The sequence below is a fragment of the Dendrobates tinctorius genome, unplaced genomic scaffold (genome assembly GCF_039654945.1).
Source record: "Dendrobates tinctorius isolate UK_male_01 unplaced genomic scaffold, ASM3965494v1 ptg000203l, whole genome shotgun sequence".
Classification (NCBI taxonomy): Eukaryota; Metazoa; Chordata; class Amphibia; order Anura; family Dendrobatidae; genus Dendrobates; species Dendrobates tinctorius.
In genome coordinates this window covers 26375570-26389410 of record NW_027361870.1, presented here as the reverse complement: position 1 = coordinate 26389410, position 13841 = coordinate 26375570, and the positions used below count along the sequence as shown (strand labels likewise).

The 13841-nt window shown below is 46.0% G+C and overlaps 1 protein-coding gene across 1 annotated transcript in view; it reads right to left on the bottom strand.

Annotated features, from left to right (window-relative positions):
- MTIF2 (mitochondrial translational initiation factor 2) overlaps positions 1-13841 on the bottom strand; it is a 38862-nt gene that overhangs the window by 22384 nt on the left and 2637 nt on the right. The window contains exons 2-5 of the mRNA XM_073553905.1: positions 8016-8176; positions 5423-5599; positions 2099-2238; positions 1084-1208 (exon numbers count right to left, since the gene is read on the bottom strand). Of these exons, the coding sequence (XP_073410006.1) occupies positions 1084-1208; positions 2099-2238; positions 5423-5599; positions 8016-8124 (551 nt within the window). The 5' untranslated portion in view covers positions 8125-8176. The remainder of the gene's footprint in view (positions 1-1083; positions 1209-2098; positions 2239-5422; positions 5600-8015; positions 8177-13841) is intronic.

Sequence of the window (13841 nt, the reverse complement as noted above, 5' to 3'; positions counted from 1 at the left end):
GCTTCACCAGCTGGGTGTGGGGTCTTATTGGGAATAAACCATGGAAAAAACATGAAATCAGCTCACTCCTGGAAGAAAAGGCAATCACTTTGACATGTCCACCTAGCGGGGGTAACTACCCTGTAGTTCACTATCTGACTCTTTAGCAAGCCTTGTAACATGAGGGCCAGGTACTGACTTACAGGGTAGTTACCCCCACTAGGAGGACACAGTGAGGTCTTTTCTTCCAGGACAGAGCTGATTTCCAGAACATTAGATACAGTTAGGCCATGTTCATGTGCAGCGTTTTTGCAGCTTTTTTATGCAAATTAAAAGTTGCTCTTTACAGTACCAGCAAAAGCTAGGAGATGTCAAATCTCATCCACACACTTTTTCCCCACGACAGATTTGGAAAACTGTGCATTTTGGTGAATAAAACTAACGTTGTTAAACATGTACTGTTGGTAAAGTGCACATATAATCCACACCCAAAAAACGCTGAAAAAAAAAAAAAAAAAACCTGTCAAAAATGCATCGAAAATTTTGAAAAACAGAAGTTTGACTGCCAAGACAAGACAATTGTCTATGCTGTGAAGATAGGAGATGTGCAGCATCTGAAACAATGGATACTGGAAGTCTGTGCTAGCATTTCTTCTGCGGTGTTGCTATCAGTGTGTCAAGAGTGGGAGAAGAGGGGTTGCAGTGACAATCCAACACAATGGGCAGCACTTTGAACACATTTTATAAGTGGTCATAAACTTGTACTCATGAAAGAATAAAGTTATGTTAAACCCAAGCACACCTTTTTTTCTTGTGAAATTCTCATTAAGTTTTATGTGTCACATGACACTCTTTCCATTGAAAAAAATAAAGTTGGATCCAAAATAGCCGACTTCAAAATGGCCGCCATGGTCATCACCCATCTTGAAAAGTTTTCCCCTCCCATCTACTAATGTGCCATAAACAGGAAGTTGATATCACCAACCATTCACATTTTATTTAGGTGCATCCATTTGGCCCACCCTGTATAATCTATGCAGCAAGACCGAGAGAAGAAACGTATTATATACAGCTATAGTGATAGTCATATGTGACGATATATACCCTTTCCCTTTGTCGGTGCGACATTCAATAACTGTCCCTTCCACCAAGCCCGTGGGATCAGCCTTTAACTCCAACATCTCTGATAAGGTGATTACCGCTTCAGCTAGAGCCTGCAAGTTTTCTCCCTGCAAAAAGAAAAATGAACAAGTTGGATCCACTAATGTTCTGGCTCTCATTTTTCCCCTGATTCTGGGAAAGGAAATAATGCATTTCATTAAAATGATTGAGAATGGCATTTTATTTTAATCAATTATAAGTATAGTATTCATGGCAATACACAGATTACTCACGTATATGGCACCATTATATCCACAGCAGGGCTTTAATATGCACATGAGAGCAAGAATGCATTTCTACCATCAGTACAGTTTTTTTATGTGACCAGTACATAATGTCTCGTAGGTTGCAGGTCATCACTATCATCGCACTGATCACACCGACAGCCTGCATGTATGGCTCGTGATTCTTAGGCATAATGTAAAACAGGACCCAAATAGCTGTGAGTACATTATCACCATGATCTATTAAGGAGAGCGTGTTTGCAAGTAAATACAAGTCTGATCCTGGAATATGCCATTAAAGGGTAATCCTGATCTAGAGAAGTTATTAATTTGATATTGAGAATGTGGCTCTGCAAACTCTCTTCTCAGTACAACGGTGGCCGGACATGTGCACCACCATTCCACTCATTCTCTATGGGACTGCCATAGGTTGCAGGGCTTGTCAGTATCATACAGAATGAATGAAAAGGTGGTGCATTTACCCAACCACTGGTCAATTCAGGCAGAAACTTGTTCTAGAGATCCGTGGGGGTCCCAGCGAGTTATCACCTATCCTACAAAGAGGTGATATCTTCAAAAGATTAGAATAATCCTTTAGGGCCAATTAGTAAGATACTATTCAAGTAGATAATGCTTGCATCTGTTCCAAAATAAGTGAAGCTACACATAAACCCTCGTACTATTGAAATAGAGTAATACGTATATGTAAGAACACAGTTTTGCACAGACATTACCTTTAATGCAGAAATGTTAATGGCTTGGACATCTCCCCCGAATTCTTCACATACTATATTATGAGACAGGAGCTCCATCTTTACTCTCTCTGGATCGGCATCTGCTTTGTCACATTTATTTATAGCCAGAATGACGGGGACTGTGGTATAGGTGAAAAACGAAAATAGGTTCAAAAAATGCATAAGGCCTAAAGAATGATCATAGCGTAAGTGAGTGTTGTCTGGTTTATTTATTTTTTTATTCCATTGTCTTCCTGTAGATAAAAACAACAAATGCTTCTGTACTTGCCCTCTGCTGCTCTAGCACCGGACCTCCGCTGCCGCCTCCAGTCTTTGTTGATATGGCTGCAGCCTATCACTTGTCTCAGCTATGTCAACATCACATGACTTTTGTAGTCTATCATTTGGATCAGTGGTGACGCCGATGTAGACGCACCGGATTGCTGGGCTAAGTGATTAGCTGCAGCAGTCAAGACAGTAATGCTGTGGGCTGCACCTCTGCGCCGGAGCCCACATCAAAGGTAGGGACACGACATGCGCTGTACATGTACGGCGCATGCCGTGAAGGGGTCAAAATGCCTTGTACTATTATTAGATATCATGTTTCTAACATTATAAGGCTATCTAGTAAATATAGTACAATTATATTTACTAATATATAATTAACTGCCGTTAATCTGACTCGTGATTCGAGGTCCGCAATCTCAAGGGCCTCTCTGCTCCTCTTGTTCGACCACTATGTCACTTTAGGATCAATATTACAATTATTCAAGGTATAATGCACAATTATTTGTATATTACACACTGAGGAGGGCAACCATCACTTTGTAGGAGAACACACAATGGATAGTTGTTGCTACTACGCCAGTACATGGTTTCCAAATTCACTTATTGCAAATATGTGTTGCACATTTATGGTACAAGTCTAGACGTTTTCCATGCATAAGAAAAAATAAACGCATGTGAGCAAAAGATTGAAAGACACAGGTCCAAGATCAACCCATTTTTATTAATTATACATTATTAAATAGTAGATAAAAGGAAATCTGTCTGTAGGATCAACACTTCTAAGCTGTCTATATGGGCATGTAGGACATAGGAAGGTGCAAAATGACACCCTGATATCTGCCATCCGATGTCTGTAAATGAGCTGTTCCAGTTCTATGGCCTAGACACAGATATCCCAGAGAATCTGCCTCCAAAGATTATTTTACATGAAGGGGACATTACCAGTGTGATGTGTAATGGCTGCTCTCCTGATCTCACAGCAGAGCTGTGTGTGATTATAACTGACACATCTGCAGGCTCCTCTCAGCTTCCATCTCACCGGCAGACAGGGTCACAATACAGCAGAGCTGTGAGCTGCATCAAAATGTGTTTAGAAGAATAAGGTAATAGACATATTATATGTGGGAGCCAAGAGCGATAAGTATCACATGGCAAAAATATTTATTCATATGTATATTGTATACCACATATATAGAGAGAATAGGACTAAGCAGGAAACTGCAAATTTACTGAAAATCACCAACAAGACAAGCAGTCAATGAATCCATAAAACACATATTAGTAATATATCAAAATGTGGACTACAGTATATGGAATAGGGGGTATGAGGAAAAACGTAAACAGTGGTAAATGGAGTCCAAACACACTGTGGGCACTGTACCATAATAGATTATACAACATCATGGATAGATAAGTATCCCTATATACCAGGTCAGAGAAATATCATTGTGAAATACAGAAATACATTGATTAATGAATATACTGAAGCAACATCTTATAGCAAATGCTAATGCCTATAATGAAACTGACCAAATTCTCTGACATAATGCACAGGGGACCATTGTAAAGTAACTGCTCAAAATAGATACCATAATAAATTAATCATCACAATTGCGGCATAGTCACCTGTGAGCAGTGGCAGCAGTGGAGTGGACAATGGTCCCCTGTGCATTATGTCAGAGAATTTGGTCAGTTTCATTATAGGCATTAGCATTTACTATAAGATGTTGCTTCAGTATATTCATTAATCAATGTATTTCACAATGATATTTCTCTGACCTGGTATATAGGGATACTTATCTATCCATGATTTTGTATAATCTATTCTGGTACAGTGCCCACAGTGTGTTTGGACTCCATTTACCACTGTTTACGTTTTTCCTCATACCCCCTATTCCATATACTGTAGTCCACATTTTAATATATTACTAATAAAGTATGTGTTTTATGGATTCTTTGACTGCTTGTCTTGTTGGTGATTTTCATCAAAATGTGTTTGTAAGAAGACAAGGTTCAGTTCTCCTGCTCTGTGTTGGTTACATAGCTCACACTGGAAACTCCCCTTTTAATGTATAATAATCTCTGGAGGCAGATTCTCAGGGAGATCTATGTCCGGGCCATAGATCTTCAACAGCTCATTTACATATAAGAAAAACATGAATTTCTCTGGAAAAATACAACAGATATCAAGGTATCATTTTATGCAGCTTCCTATGACCTACATGCCCATATAGAGAGGCTTCCTTTGATTATAAGGCCTGATGTTTTTTTTTTTTTTAATAAAAGCATCAAACTCTTTTTAATACTAATTTGGGGTGGGAAATTATTATTATTTTACAACTCGAACATGACAAGCCTTTCCTATACTGATTTCTAAATTGCCTTTATGTTACGAATGTTCATTTGGTTTATTAAAAGTTCATGGCTAGAAAGAGCTGTGTGTTACATAACTACCGTATACTGTATATAAATAAGATCAGAGTAAAGGCGTCCCCTGTTCCAAGCTGAACAAGCCTGATTTTTCCAGGCCTTCATTAGGAGAGGCACCGTCCATTCTACTTACAGGGGTTTTCTGCGATTTTAGTAAATGAATGCATGAAATACAAGACAATGCGATTACAAAATAAAAACTATAGCTAATTTTTCATTTTGGTGGTCCATGCTGGGCATCATTCACGTGACTGATGCATCTAATCATTGCCTGCAGCGGAGATGCTAGCATTTACACCTTGTGGTGCCCCTTAACATGACACTCGACAGATCAATAAATGTACCTTTCTTCATTTCAACTAAGAAGAATCGTGGTCTTTCCTACTTTACAAGGTATGATATGAAGTTGTGATCAATCTAGATCGCATTTGCTTATTCAGCAGCCAGCTGGCATTGAGAATTGCTGTAGCTAACTGGTAACAAGAGCAGAATGGAGATAAATACAAGAGTCTGCAGCCTGAGCTTACAAGAACGAGGTAAGAAGCGGAACCTTCACAACTCTATATTATGGCATGGGAACTTGTCATACAAGTTATACTGATTTACCTCTGGCATTCTTGGCATGTTGGATGGACTCGATGGTTTGCTTCATCACTCCATCGTCTGCTGCTACCACCAGTATAACAATATCAGTAACATGAGCGCCTCTCTCCCTCATTGCTGAAAACGCTGCGTGTCCTGGAGTGTCCAGAAAAGTAATCCTGTCCCCTGAAGCTAAATTAACTAGCAAATACAAATGGAAAATCAATTACATACAAGTTCAATAAACGTTCAGCTATGTAAAAAGGGTATTTTTATACTGTATCCATTCATGCAGTTCTCCAGGCACAGCCCCACTGTTATCCATAGGTAGTGTCTGGTGTTGCAATTTGGTCCTAATTATAGGTGCTCCCTATACACAGGATAAATGGTACATTATTAATTGGCGAGGGTCTGACTGCTGGGTCCTGCACAGGTTAGCAGAAGGGGGCACTTTTATCTGCATTAGAAAGGAGCAGTGGTGCACATGAGTGACTGAAGCCCCACTCATACCTTATGGGTATGCCAAGCGCTGCCCCATAGACAATGGAGATGTAGTCCACTTTGAAATAGCGATAAAAGTGCCTGGTCAGGGAATAAAAGCTCACAGAGGTCGGACCCCCCACAATCAATTACCGTATATACTCGTGTATAAGCAGAGATTTTCAACACTTTGTGCTGAAAATGCCCCCTCGGCTTATACACGAGTCATTCAGCAGAAACCAGCGGGGGAGGTGGAGCAGCGGCAGGAGCCGGTGGCTGGGAAGTCATACTCACCCCTCCCGTGCCTCGCTGAACGTCCCCTGCATCCTCCTTGTCCCAGCGCTGACAGATTCTTCCTGCCTTCAGCGATCACATGGTACCGCTCATTAAGCTCATGGATATGGACGTGGAAGCATATTCATGACCTTAATGAGCGGTACCATCCATGTGACCGCTGAAGGCAGGAAGAAGCTGTCAGCGCTGGACAACGGAGGATGCAGGGACGTTCAGCGACGGCACAGCAGGGTGAGTATGAAGGAGGAGGATGGGGCAGCATGGAGTAGGACAATGGCAGCAGAGGAGGACTGGGGAAGGACAGGGGAATCATGGAGGACGGTGGCTGCACAGAGGGCATTGGAAGCACGGAGGAGGACGGTGGCAGGACGGAGGAGGACGGTGGCAGGACGGAGGAGGACGGTGGCAGGACGGAGGAGGACGGTGGCAGGACGGTGGCAGGACGGTGGCAGGACGGAGGAGGACGGTGGCAGCACGGAGGAGGAAAAGGGAGCTGAGACATACATAGAAGGGGGAGCTGAGCCACGCGTACTGGGAGGGGGGAGAGCCACACAGAGCAGGAAAGGGATGAGGGGACAATGTACACCCGGGTTATACTCGAGTCATTACAACAGGTTTCCGTGGCAAAATTAGGGGCCTCGGCTTATACTCGAGTATATGCGGTAGTTCTCACTTATTCTGCAGCAAGATGATAACTTGTTTAAACCGGAGAACCCCTCACCGGGTTTTTTCCTTAATAAACGAAGGCCACCAGATTTAACACCTCTTATAGCAATCCAGTAACCTGTATATAAGTCCCCAACTAACTATGCATAGCTAAAATAAATACCTTTAATAATTCCTCCCCAAAAGTCCGTCTAATGGGTGTAGCGGTTCTTGCTTCAGCGCTTCCTCTATTCCTCCTTCATGTGGATGACGCATCCCACGTCATCCACACAGCGCCCCCCATCTTGCTCTTGTGCAGGCGTACTTCTCTCTCCCCTGGTGAGTGCAGAGCAAAGTCCTGTGATGTGCATGCGCCAAGAGGACAGAGAGCGCAGGTGACCCAGAAGTAAATCAGACACCTGCACATTACAGTACTTTGCTCCGCCGTCAGCAGGAGACAGCGAAGTACGCCTGCGCAAGAGGAAGATGGGGGGCGCTGTGTGGATGACGTGGGATGCGTCAGCCACATGATGAAGGACGGCAATTGCAGGGATAGAGGAAATGCTGAACCAAAAACAGTGGCACCCATCCGACCAGACCATACAGGAGGTGGGATTATAAAAGGTTTTTTGGGATATGCAGAGTAGGTTGGACTTATATACAGGTTGCTAGACCGCTGTAAATGAGGTGTTAAAGATGGTGGTCTTAGTTTATATTGTGAGAACATGGTGACAGGTTCCCTTTAAGTTTGTTTCTGTGATCAGCAGTGGTGCAGGAGGCTGGCCCTGCAATGAACATACAGTGAAGAAGCAGCTTTGATTTCTGATTCATGGCAAAAACCTTTTAGACCTAAACCCAGCTATAACAGGATTGGCATCGCTGCAGACTGCTGTCACTACCAGGCAGATCCTTACTGCCTATGCAGAGTGCTGTCATGATGCTGTACGAGTGTATAGTAGCAGAGCTGTACATCAGGTGAAGGGGAATTACAGATGTAACGAAGCCAAATATATAGCAATGTTCAAGATTTTCAATATCTTAGTACATTGGCCATACTGGAATAAAATACTATGGGGGCAGGATCTTTAGACCATAGACCAAAAATAAAGATTATTATTATTATTATGGTTGAGCGATTATAACCAAGAAATAGATATTTAACTGGAGGTGGAAACACAACTCTCCAAGCACGTCTTACCACTGAATGCTCCTATGTGTTGGGTGATACCACCGGCCTCCATTGCTGCAATCTGGGATTTCCTCAGCTGGTCGAGCAGTGTTGTTTTTCCATGATCTACATGTCCCATTATAGTAACTACAGGGTGTCTGGGCAGCAGTAGAGAAGGGTCTGCAGGACCTCTGGAAAGTGAACAAAAATATTAATAGGTCAGAGTGGTGTATTTCAATTGCGCCTCAGGGGTCTTTCATTTCATTCTTTCCACTTGGAAAAAAAAAAAAAAAAGATGCCCTTACGATATTGAAATGTGTAGTAAACTTAACCCCTTACTTACTGAAGACGTACTATTGCATCATCAGTAAGTATCCTTCTTTGAGGTAGGCTCCGGCGGTGAGCCCACCTCAAAGCCGCAACATGTCAGAGGTTATAAACGACTGACATGTGCCCGCAATAGTCGCGAGCGGAATCACAATCTGCCTGTGCCTATTAATTAGTTCCTGCTGTCAAACGCTGACAGCAGGCATCTAACTAGAACTTCAGGCCGGAAATGATCACATCGCCGACCCCCGTCACGGGGTCTCAGAGACCTCTATGGTTGTTGCCGGCACATTGCTATGAGCGCCACCCGGTGGTCGGCACTCTCAGCAATGCAGTAAATCTGCTACATATAGGCAATCAGCTCATCGCCCATATGTAGCAGAGGCGATCTAGTATGGCTTTCTTCTAGCCTGCTATGTAGGCTATTGAAGCATGCCAAAAGTGTAAAAAAAAAAAAAAAAAAGTGTTTAAAAATTAAAAAAACCCTAAAAGTTTAAAATCACCCCCCTTTTGCCCCATTCAAAATAAAACAGTAAAAAAAAAAAAAAAAAAAAATCACACATACACATATTAGGTATTGCTGCGTTCAGAGTCGCCCGACATATCAATAAAAAAAAGAAAAAGATTAACCCGATCGCTAAACGGCGTAGCGAGAAAAAAGGAGATTTTTGTGTACTCACCGTAAAATCTTTCTCTTAGCCTTTAATTGGGGGACACAGAACCGTGGGTGTTATGCTGCTGTCCACTAGGAGGTGACACTATGCATAATCTGAAAAAGATTAACTTTGGCTCCTCCTCTGCAGTATACACCCCTGGACGGCGTCAGCCTTCTCCAATTTTGTGCAAAAGCATTAGGAGGAATATACCAGAAACATAACTATGCCTGTAAAAAAAGGCTACTATAAATAGGCTCAAACAACAATATGAGAACCCAACCGTAACAACGGCCCGCAAGGGCAACAGGGTGGGAGCTGTGTCCCCCAATTAAAGGCTAAGAGAAAGAGATTTTACGGTGAGTACACAAAAATCTCCTTTACTCTGTCGCCTTATTGGGGGACACAGAACCGTGGGACGTCCCAAAGCAGTCCCTGGGTGGGAAGCAGTGGACAAATATTGTGCTGACAGTCCTCTAGACTTGGGGTACTGCCGCCTGCAGGACCCGTCTACCTAGGCTCGCATCCGCTGAGGACTGGGTATGCACTCTGTAGTGTTTTGTAAATGTGTGCAGGCTAGTCCAAGTGGCTGCCTTACACACTTGATGTGCTGAGGCTTGATGCCGAACGGCCCAAGAGGCCCCTACCGCCTGCGTAGTGTGCCGTGATACCGGCCGGAAGGGGAGAATTGTTGAGGCGGTAAGCCTCTTGAATGGTGGACTTGATCCACTTAGCAAGGGTGGCTTTGGAAGCCGGTAGGCCCTTGCGAACGCCTTCTGGAAGAAGGAAAAGTGAATCAGACTTCCAGAAGGGAGCAGTCCTAGACACGTAAATACGCAATGCCCTGACAAGGTCAAGCGTATGCAGAGCCTTCTCTACCCTATGAACGGGAGGCGGGCAAAGAGACAGTAGTGATATTTCCTCATTGAGGTGGAAGCTGGACACGACATTCAGAAGGATGGTACTGTACGGAGAACCACCTTGTCCTGGTGAAAAACCAGGAAGGGATGTCTGCAGGAAAAGAGCTGAAAGTTCAGACGCCCTGCGTAGCGAGGTGATTGCCACCAGGAAAAAACACTTTCTGTGATAGAAAGCGGAGTGAGACCACCTTAAGGGGTTCAAAAGGAGGTGACTGTAGTGCTGTCAAGACCAGGTTGAGATCCAACGGACGTTTGTAGGGGGGAAACAATCGGGAAACCCCTTGGAGAAAAGTCTTCACTTGCAGCTTGTTAGCAATACGCCTCTGAAAGAGCACTGAGAGGGCTGACACCTGGCTCTTCAGCGAGCCCAGGGATAGCCCGGCGTCCAGGCCTGACTGAAGGAAACCGAGGACCTTTGGAAGAGAATAGGGAAGAGGAATCTGCCCACGAGAGTCGCACCATGTGAAGAAAATCTTCCAGATACGATAGTAAATCCTGGCTGGAGTTGGCTTTCGAGCCCTGATCATGGTTTTAACAACGTCCGGTGAAAAACCTGCTTGAGTCAAAACCCAGGTCTCAATGGCCACGCCGTCAAATTGAGAGCCCCTGAGTTCTGGTGGAAGAACAGGCCTTGTGACAGGAGGTCGGGACGTGTGGGAAGACGCCAGGGGGCGTCTGCTGTGAGTTGCACGACGTCGGCGTACCATGTACGCCTGGGCCAGTCTGGAGCGATCAGAATGGTGGGAACACCCTCTTGTTTGATCTTCCTCAGGACTCTGGAGATCAGGGGGAGGGGTGGAAAAAAGTACAGAAGCTGGAACTGGGTCCAGTCCTGAACCAGGACATCTGCTCCGAGCGACCACGGATCGCGCGTCCTGGTCATGAAATTGGGAACCTTGGCCTTGAGATGGGATGCCATCAGATCCACGTCCGGGGTCCCCCAACGATGACAGATCTGACAGAAGACTTCGGGATGGAGAGACCATTCCCCCGAGTCCATTCCTTGTCAGCTGAGATAGTCGGCTTCCCAGTTGTCCACACCCGGAATGCGGACCGCGGAGAGTACCGACCTTGCAGCCTCCGCCCATTGTAGGATACGCGTTACTTCGGTCATCGCCTGGATGCTGCGGGTGCCGCCTTGATGGTTCACGTATGCCACTGCCGTGGCATTGTCCGACTGTACTCTGATATGAGAGTCTACTAGCAAGTGATGGAAGGCTTTCAACGCCAGGAAGATGGCCCGAATTTCCAGGATGTTGATGGGCATGGTCGATTCCCTTGGTGACCACCTGCCTTGCGCTCTGATGTAGGTGCACCGCGCCCCAACTCATAAGGCTTGCGTAGGTGGTCAAAACTTTCCTTTGACCGGAGAGAAAGGATTTTCCCCTTGCAAGCGAGGTTGGCTTGAGCCACCAGTGCAGGGACCTCCTGGTGTTTGCTGATAACCGGAACTCCCTGTCGAGGGAGAACGGATTCCTGTCCCAGGACTTGAGGATGGCCAGTTGAAGGGGTCTAAGGTGAAACTGGGCAAATGGTACCGCCTCCATTACTGCTGCCATCCTGCCAAGTACTCTCATGGCATACCGGAGAGATCTGGGGGACTTGCGGAGGAGTGTGTGAACTCCCAGAGAGCCAGTGCCTTGTCGCTGGGGAGGATCACCAGACCCTTGGAGGTGTCGAATAGCATCCCCAGGAAGGTCAGAGACTGACTCGGGGTAGTCAAGGACTTCTGTAAATTGACTAACCATCTCAGGCGCGTCAGAGTGTCGATCGTGATCGAGACGTTGACCTCGCAGTCCTTGAGGGTGGGGGCCTTGATGAGAAGGTCGTCCAGGTATGGAACGACTACTATGCCTCTGGAGTGCAGAACGTCCATGGTAGCTGCCATGACCTTTGTAAATGTTCTGGGAGGCGTGGCGAGACCGAACTGGAGGGCCACAAACTGGTAATGGTCTTGGTTGATTGCGAATCTGAGAAACCTCTGATGGGCGGGAGCAATCGGTATATGCAGGTATGCGTCCTGTATGTCTATGGAGGCAAGATATTCTTTTCCACAGACGCAACGATTGACCGGAGGGATTCCATGCGGAAGTGACGAACTCGAACATACTTGTTGAGTTGCTTGAGGTCTAGTATGGGTCGGACGCCGCCTACCTTCTTGGGCACCACGAACAGATTGGAGTAGAACCCTCGGAAGCGCTCTTCTGCTGGGACTGGCACTATGCCTCCTGCTCGCAGGAGGGAAGAAACCGCTTGACGGAAGGCCTGAGCTTTGAGCGGGGATTTTGGAGGGACAGAGGGAAAAAACCTGTGCGGTGGGCTGGTAGTAAACTCGATTTTGTATTCTGAAGACACTATTTGCTTGACCCACTTGTCTTCTGTAATAGGCAGCCAGACCTGCTGAAAGAGTAGCAGTCGTCCGCCTACAAGTGGGGTGTCTTCCAGAGGGCATGAGTCAGGATGAGGGAAAAGTCTGAGGTTTTCCTCCTTTAGGTTTTGCCTGGCTTGTCTTTGATTGCCAGTTCCTGTCCGGCCTCTGTGCCGCACGTGTGTTGTCCCTGCGGGGGGAACGATTACGGTTTTGTGCTGGGCGTGAGACGGACCAGCCTGAAGAATTCCGAAAGGATCGGAAACGAGATTGATTACGCCTTTTAAACATGCGTTTTGGTCTTAGTTGGGGAAGTACTTTTGCCCCCGTAGCATTGGATATCATTGTATCCAGCTTTTCACCGAAAAGACGGCCACTGAAGTACGGGAGATTTGTTAGGGACTTTTTTTGAGGCCGCATCCGCTTTCCATTCTCTTAGCCAGAGAATACGCCGGATTGTGATGGCGTTTGATGCTATTCCCGCTATTCCTCTTGCAGAGTCCAACGCTGCATGTAATCTGCCACCCCTGCAATTTGCACCGCCTGGTCCGCCAGCTGAGGATTTGAAGCTTGAAGGCCCTTTTGCAATAGATCAGCCCAAGCCATGATGGCCTTGGCTGCCCAAACTGAAGCAAATGCGGGAGCCAAAGAGGCACCTGCCACTTCAAAGATTGAACGAGCCATGCGTTCGACTTGTCTGTCTGCTGTGTTCTTGAACTGTCCGGCAGCGAGAGAAGCGTTTGTGCTGCCAGCGTAGAGACTGGAGGGTCCACTTCAGGCGAATCTGTCCAATCCTTGGTGTCTTTCTGTGGAAAGGGGTAATTTGCTTCCAAATACTTGCGATTGGCGAATTTTTTCTCAGGCTGCAAAAAATGCTTAGAACGGATTTTTTGAAATTCCGGGTGATTAGGGAAGACCTTTGATGGTTTCTGAACACTTTCAAAGGAAATCTTGTGTTCTAGTGCTTCCGGGGTTGGATCTGAAATGTCCAGGACCCGAAGGATGGGAGAGACGATATCCTCAACTATTGCAGTATTGCTAGGGGGACAGGAGACGAGATAATTCTCTGTTTCGTTGTCTGGGTTAGAGTCACATATGCCTTCCGAGTCTGTGGTCGGAAATCGTTGCGGAGATCCGCATTGTCTGTCTCTGTCAGGGGACGGACTAGGTGACCTGGAGCCACTGTCTCTCTCCCTGGAGGGGGACGACCGAGTGCTATGTGAGGACGCAGATGAATGCGACCTGTGGTCAGAAGTGGCATGTCCCCGAGATTTAAACGCATGACCCCGGACCTGCTAGCGCGGGCTGGTCTCCCATTTGGGTTCCGGCCAAGGCTCAAGCTGCTTAGCGGCCGCCACCTGACGAATGCAGTCACGCTAGGCCTAGAACGGCCGGTGGCCTGGGTAACGTTCATAGCCGAGACATGACCCTGCAAAGCCTGCAGTAGTGTAGAGGTCAGGCTATGTATGGACTGTGTTATAGACTGCAACATCTGAGTAGCCCATTCCGGTATGGAAGAAGACGCAGAAGCGTTGGTTCTGACCCAGTGTTTTGGACACAGTCCCGGCAGTGTGGGTCCGTGCTGCCC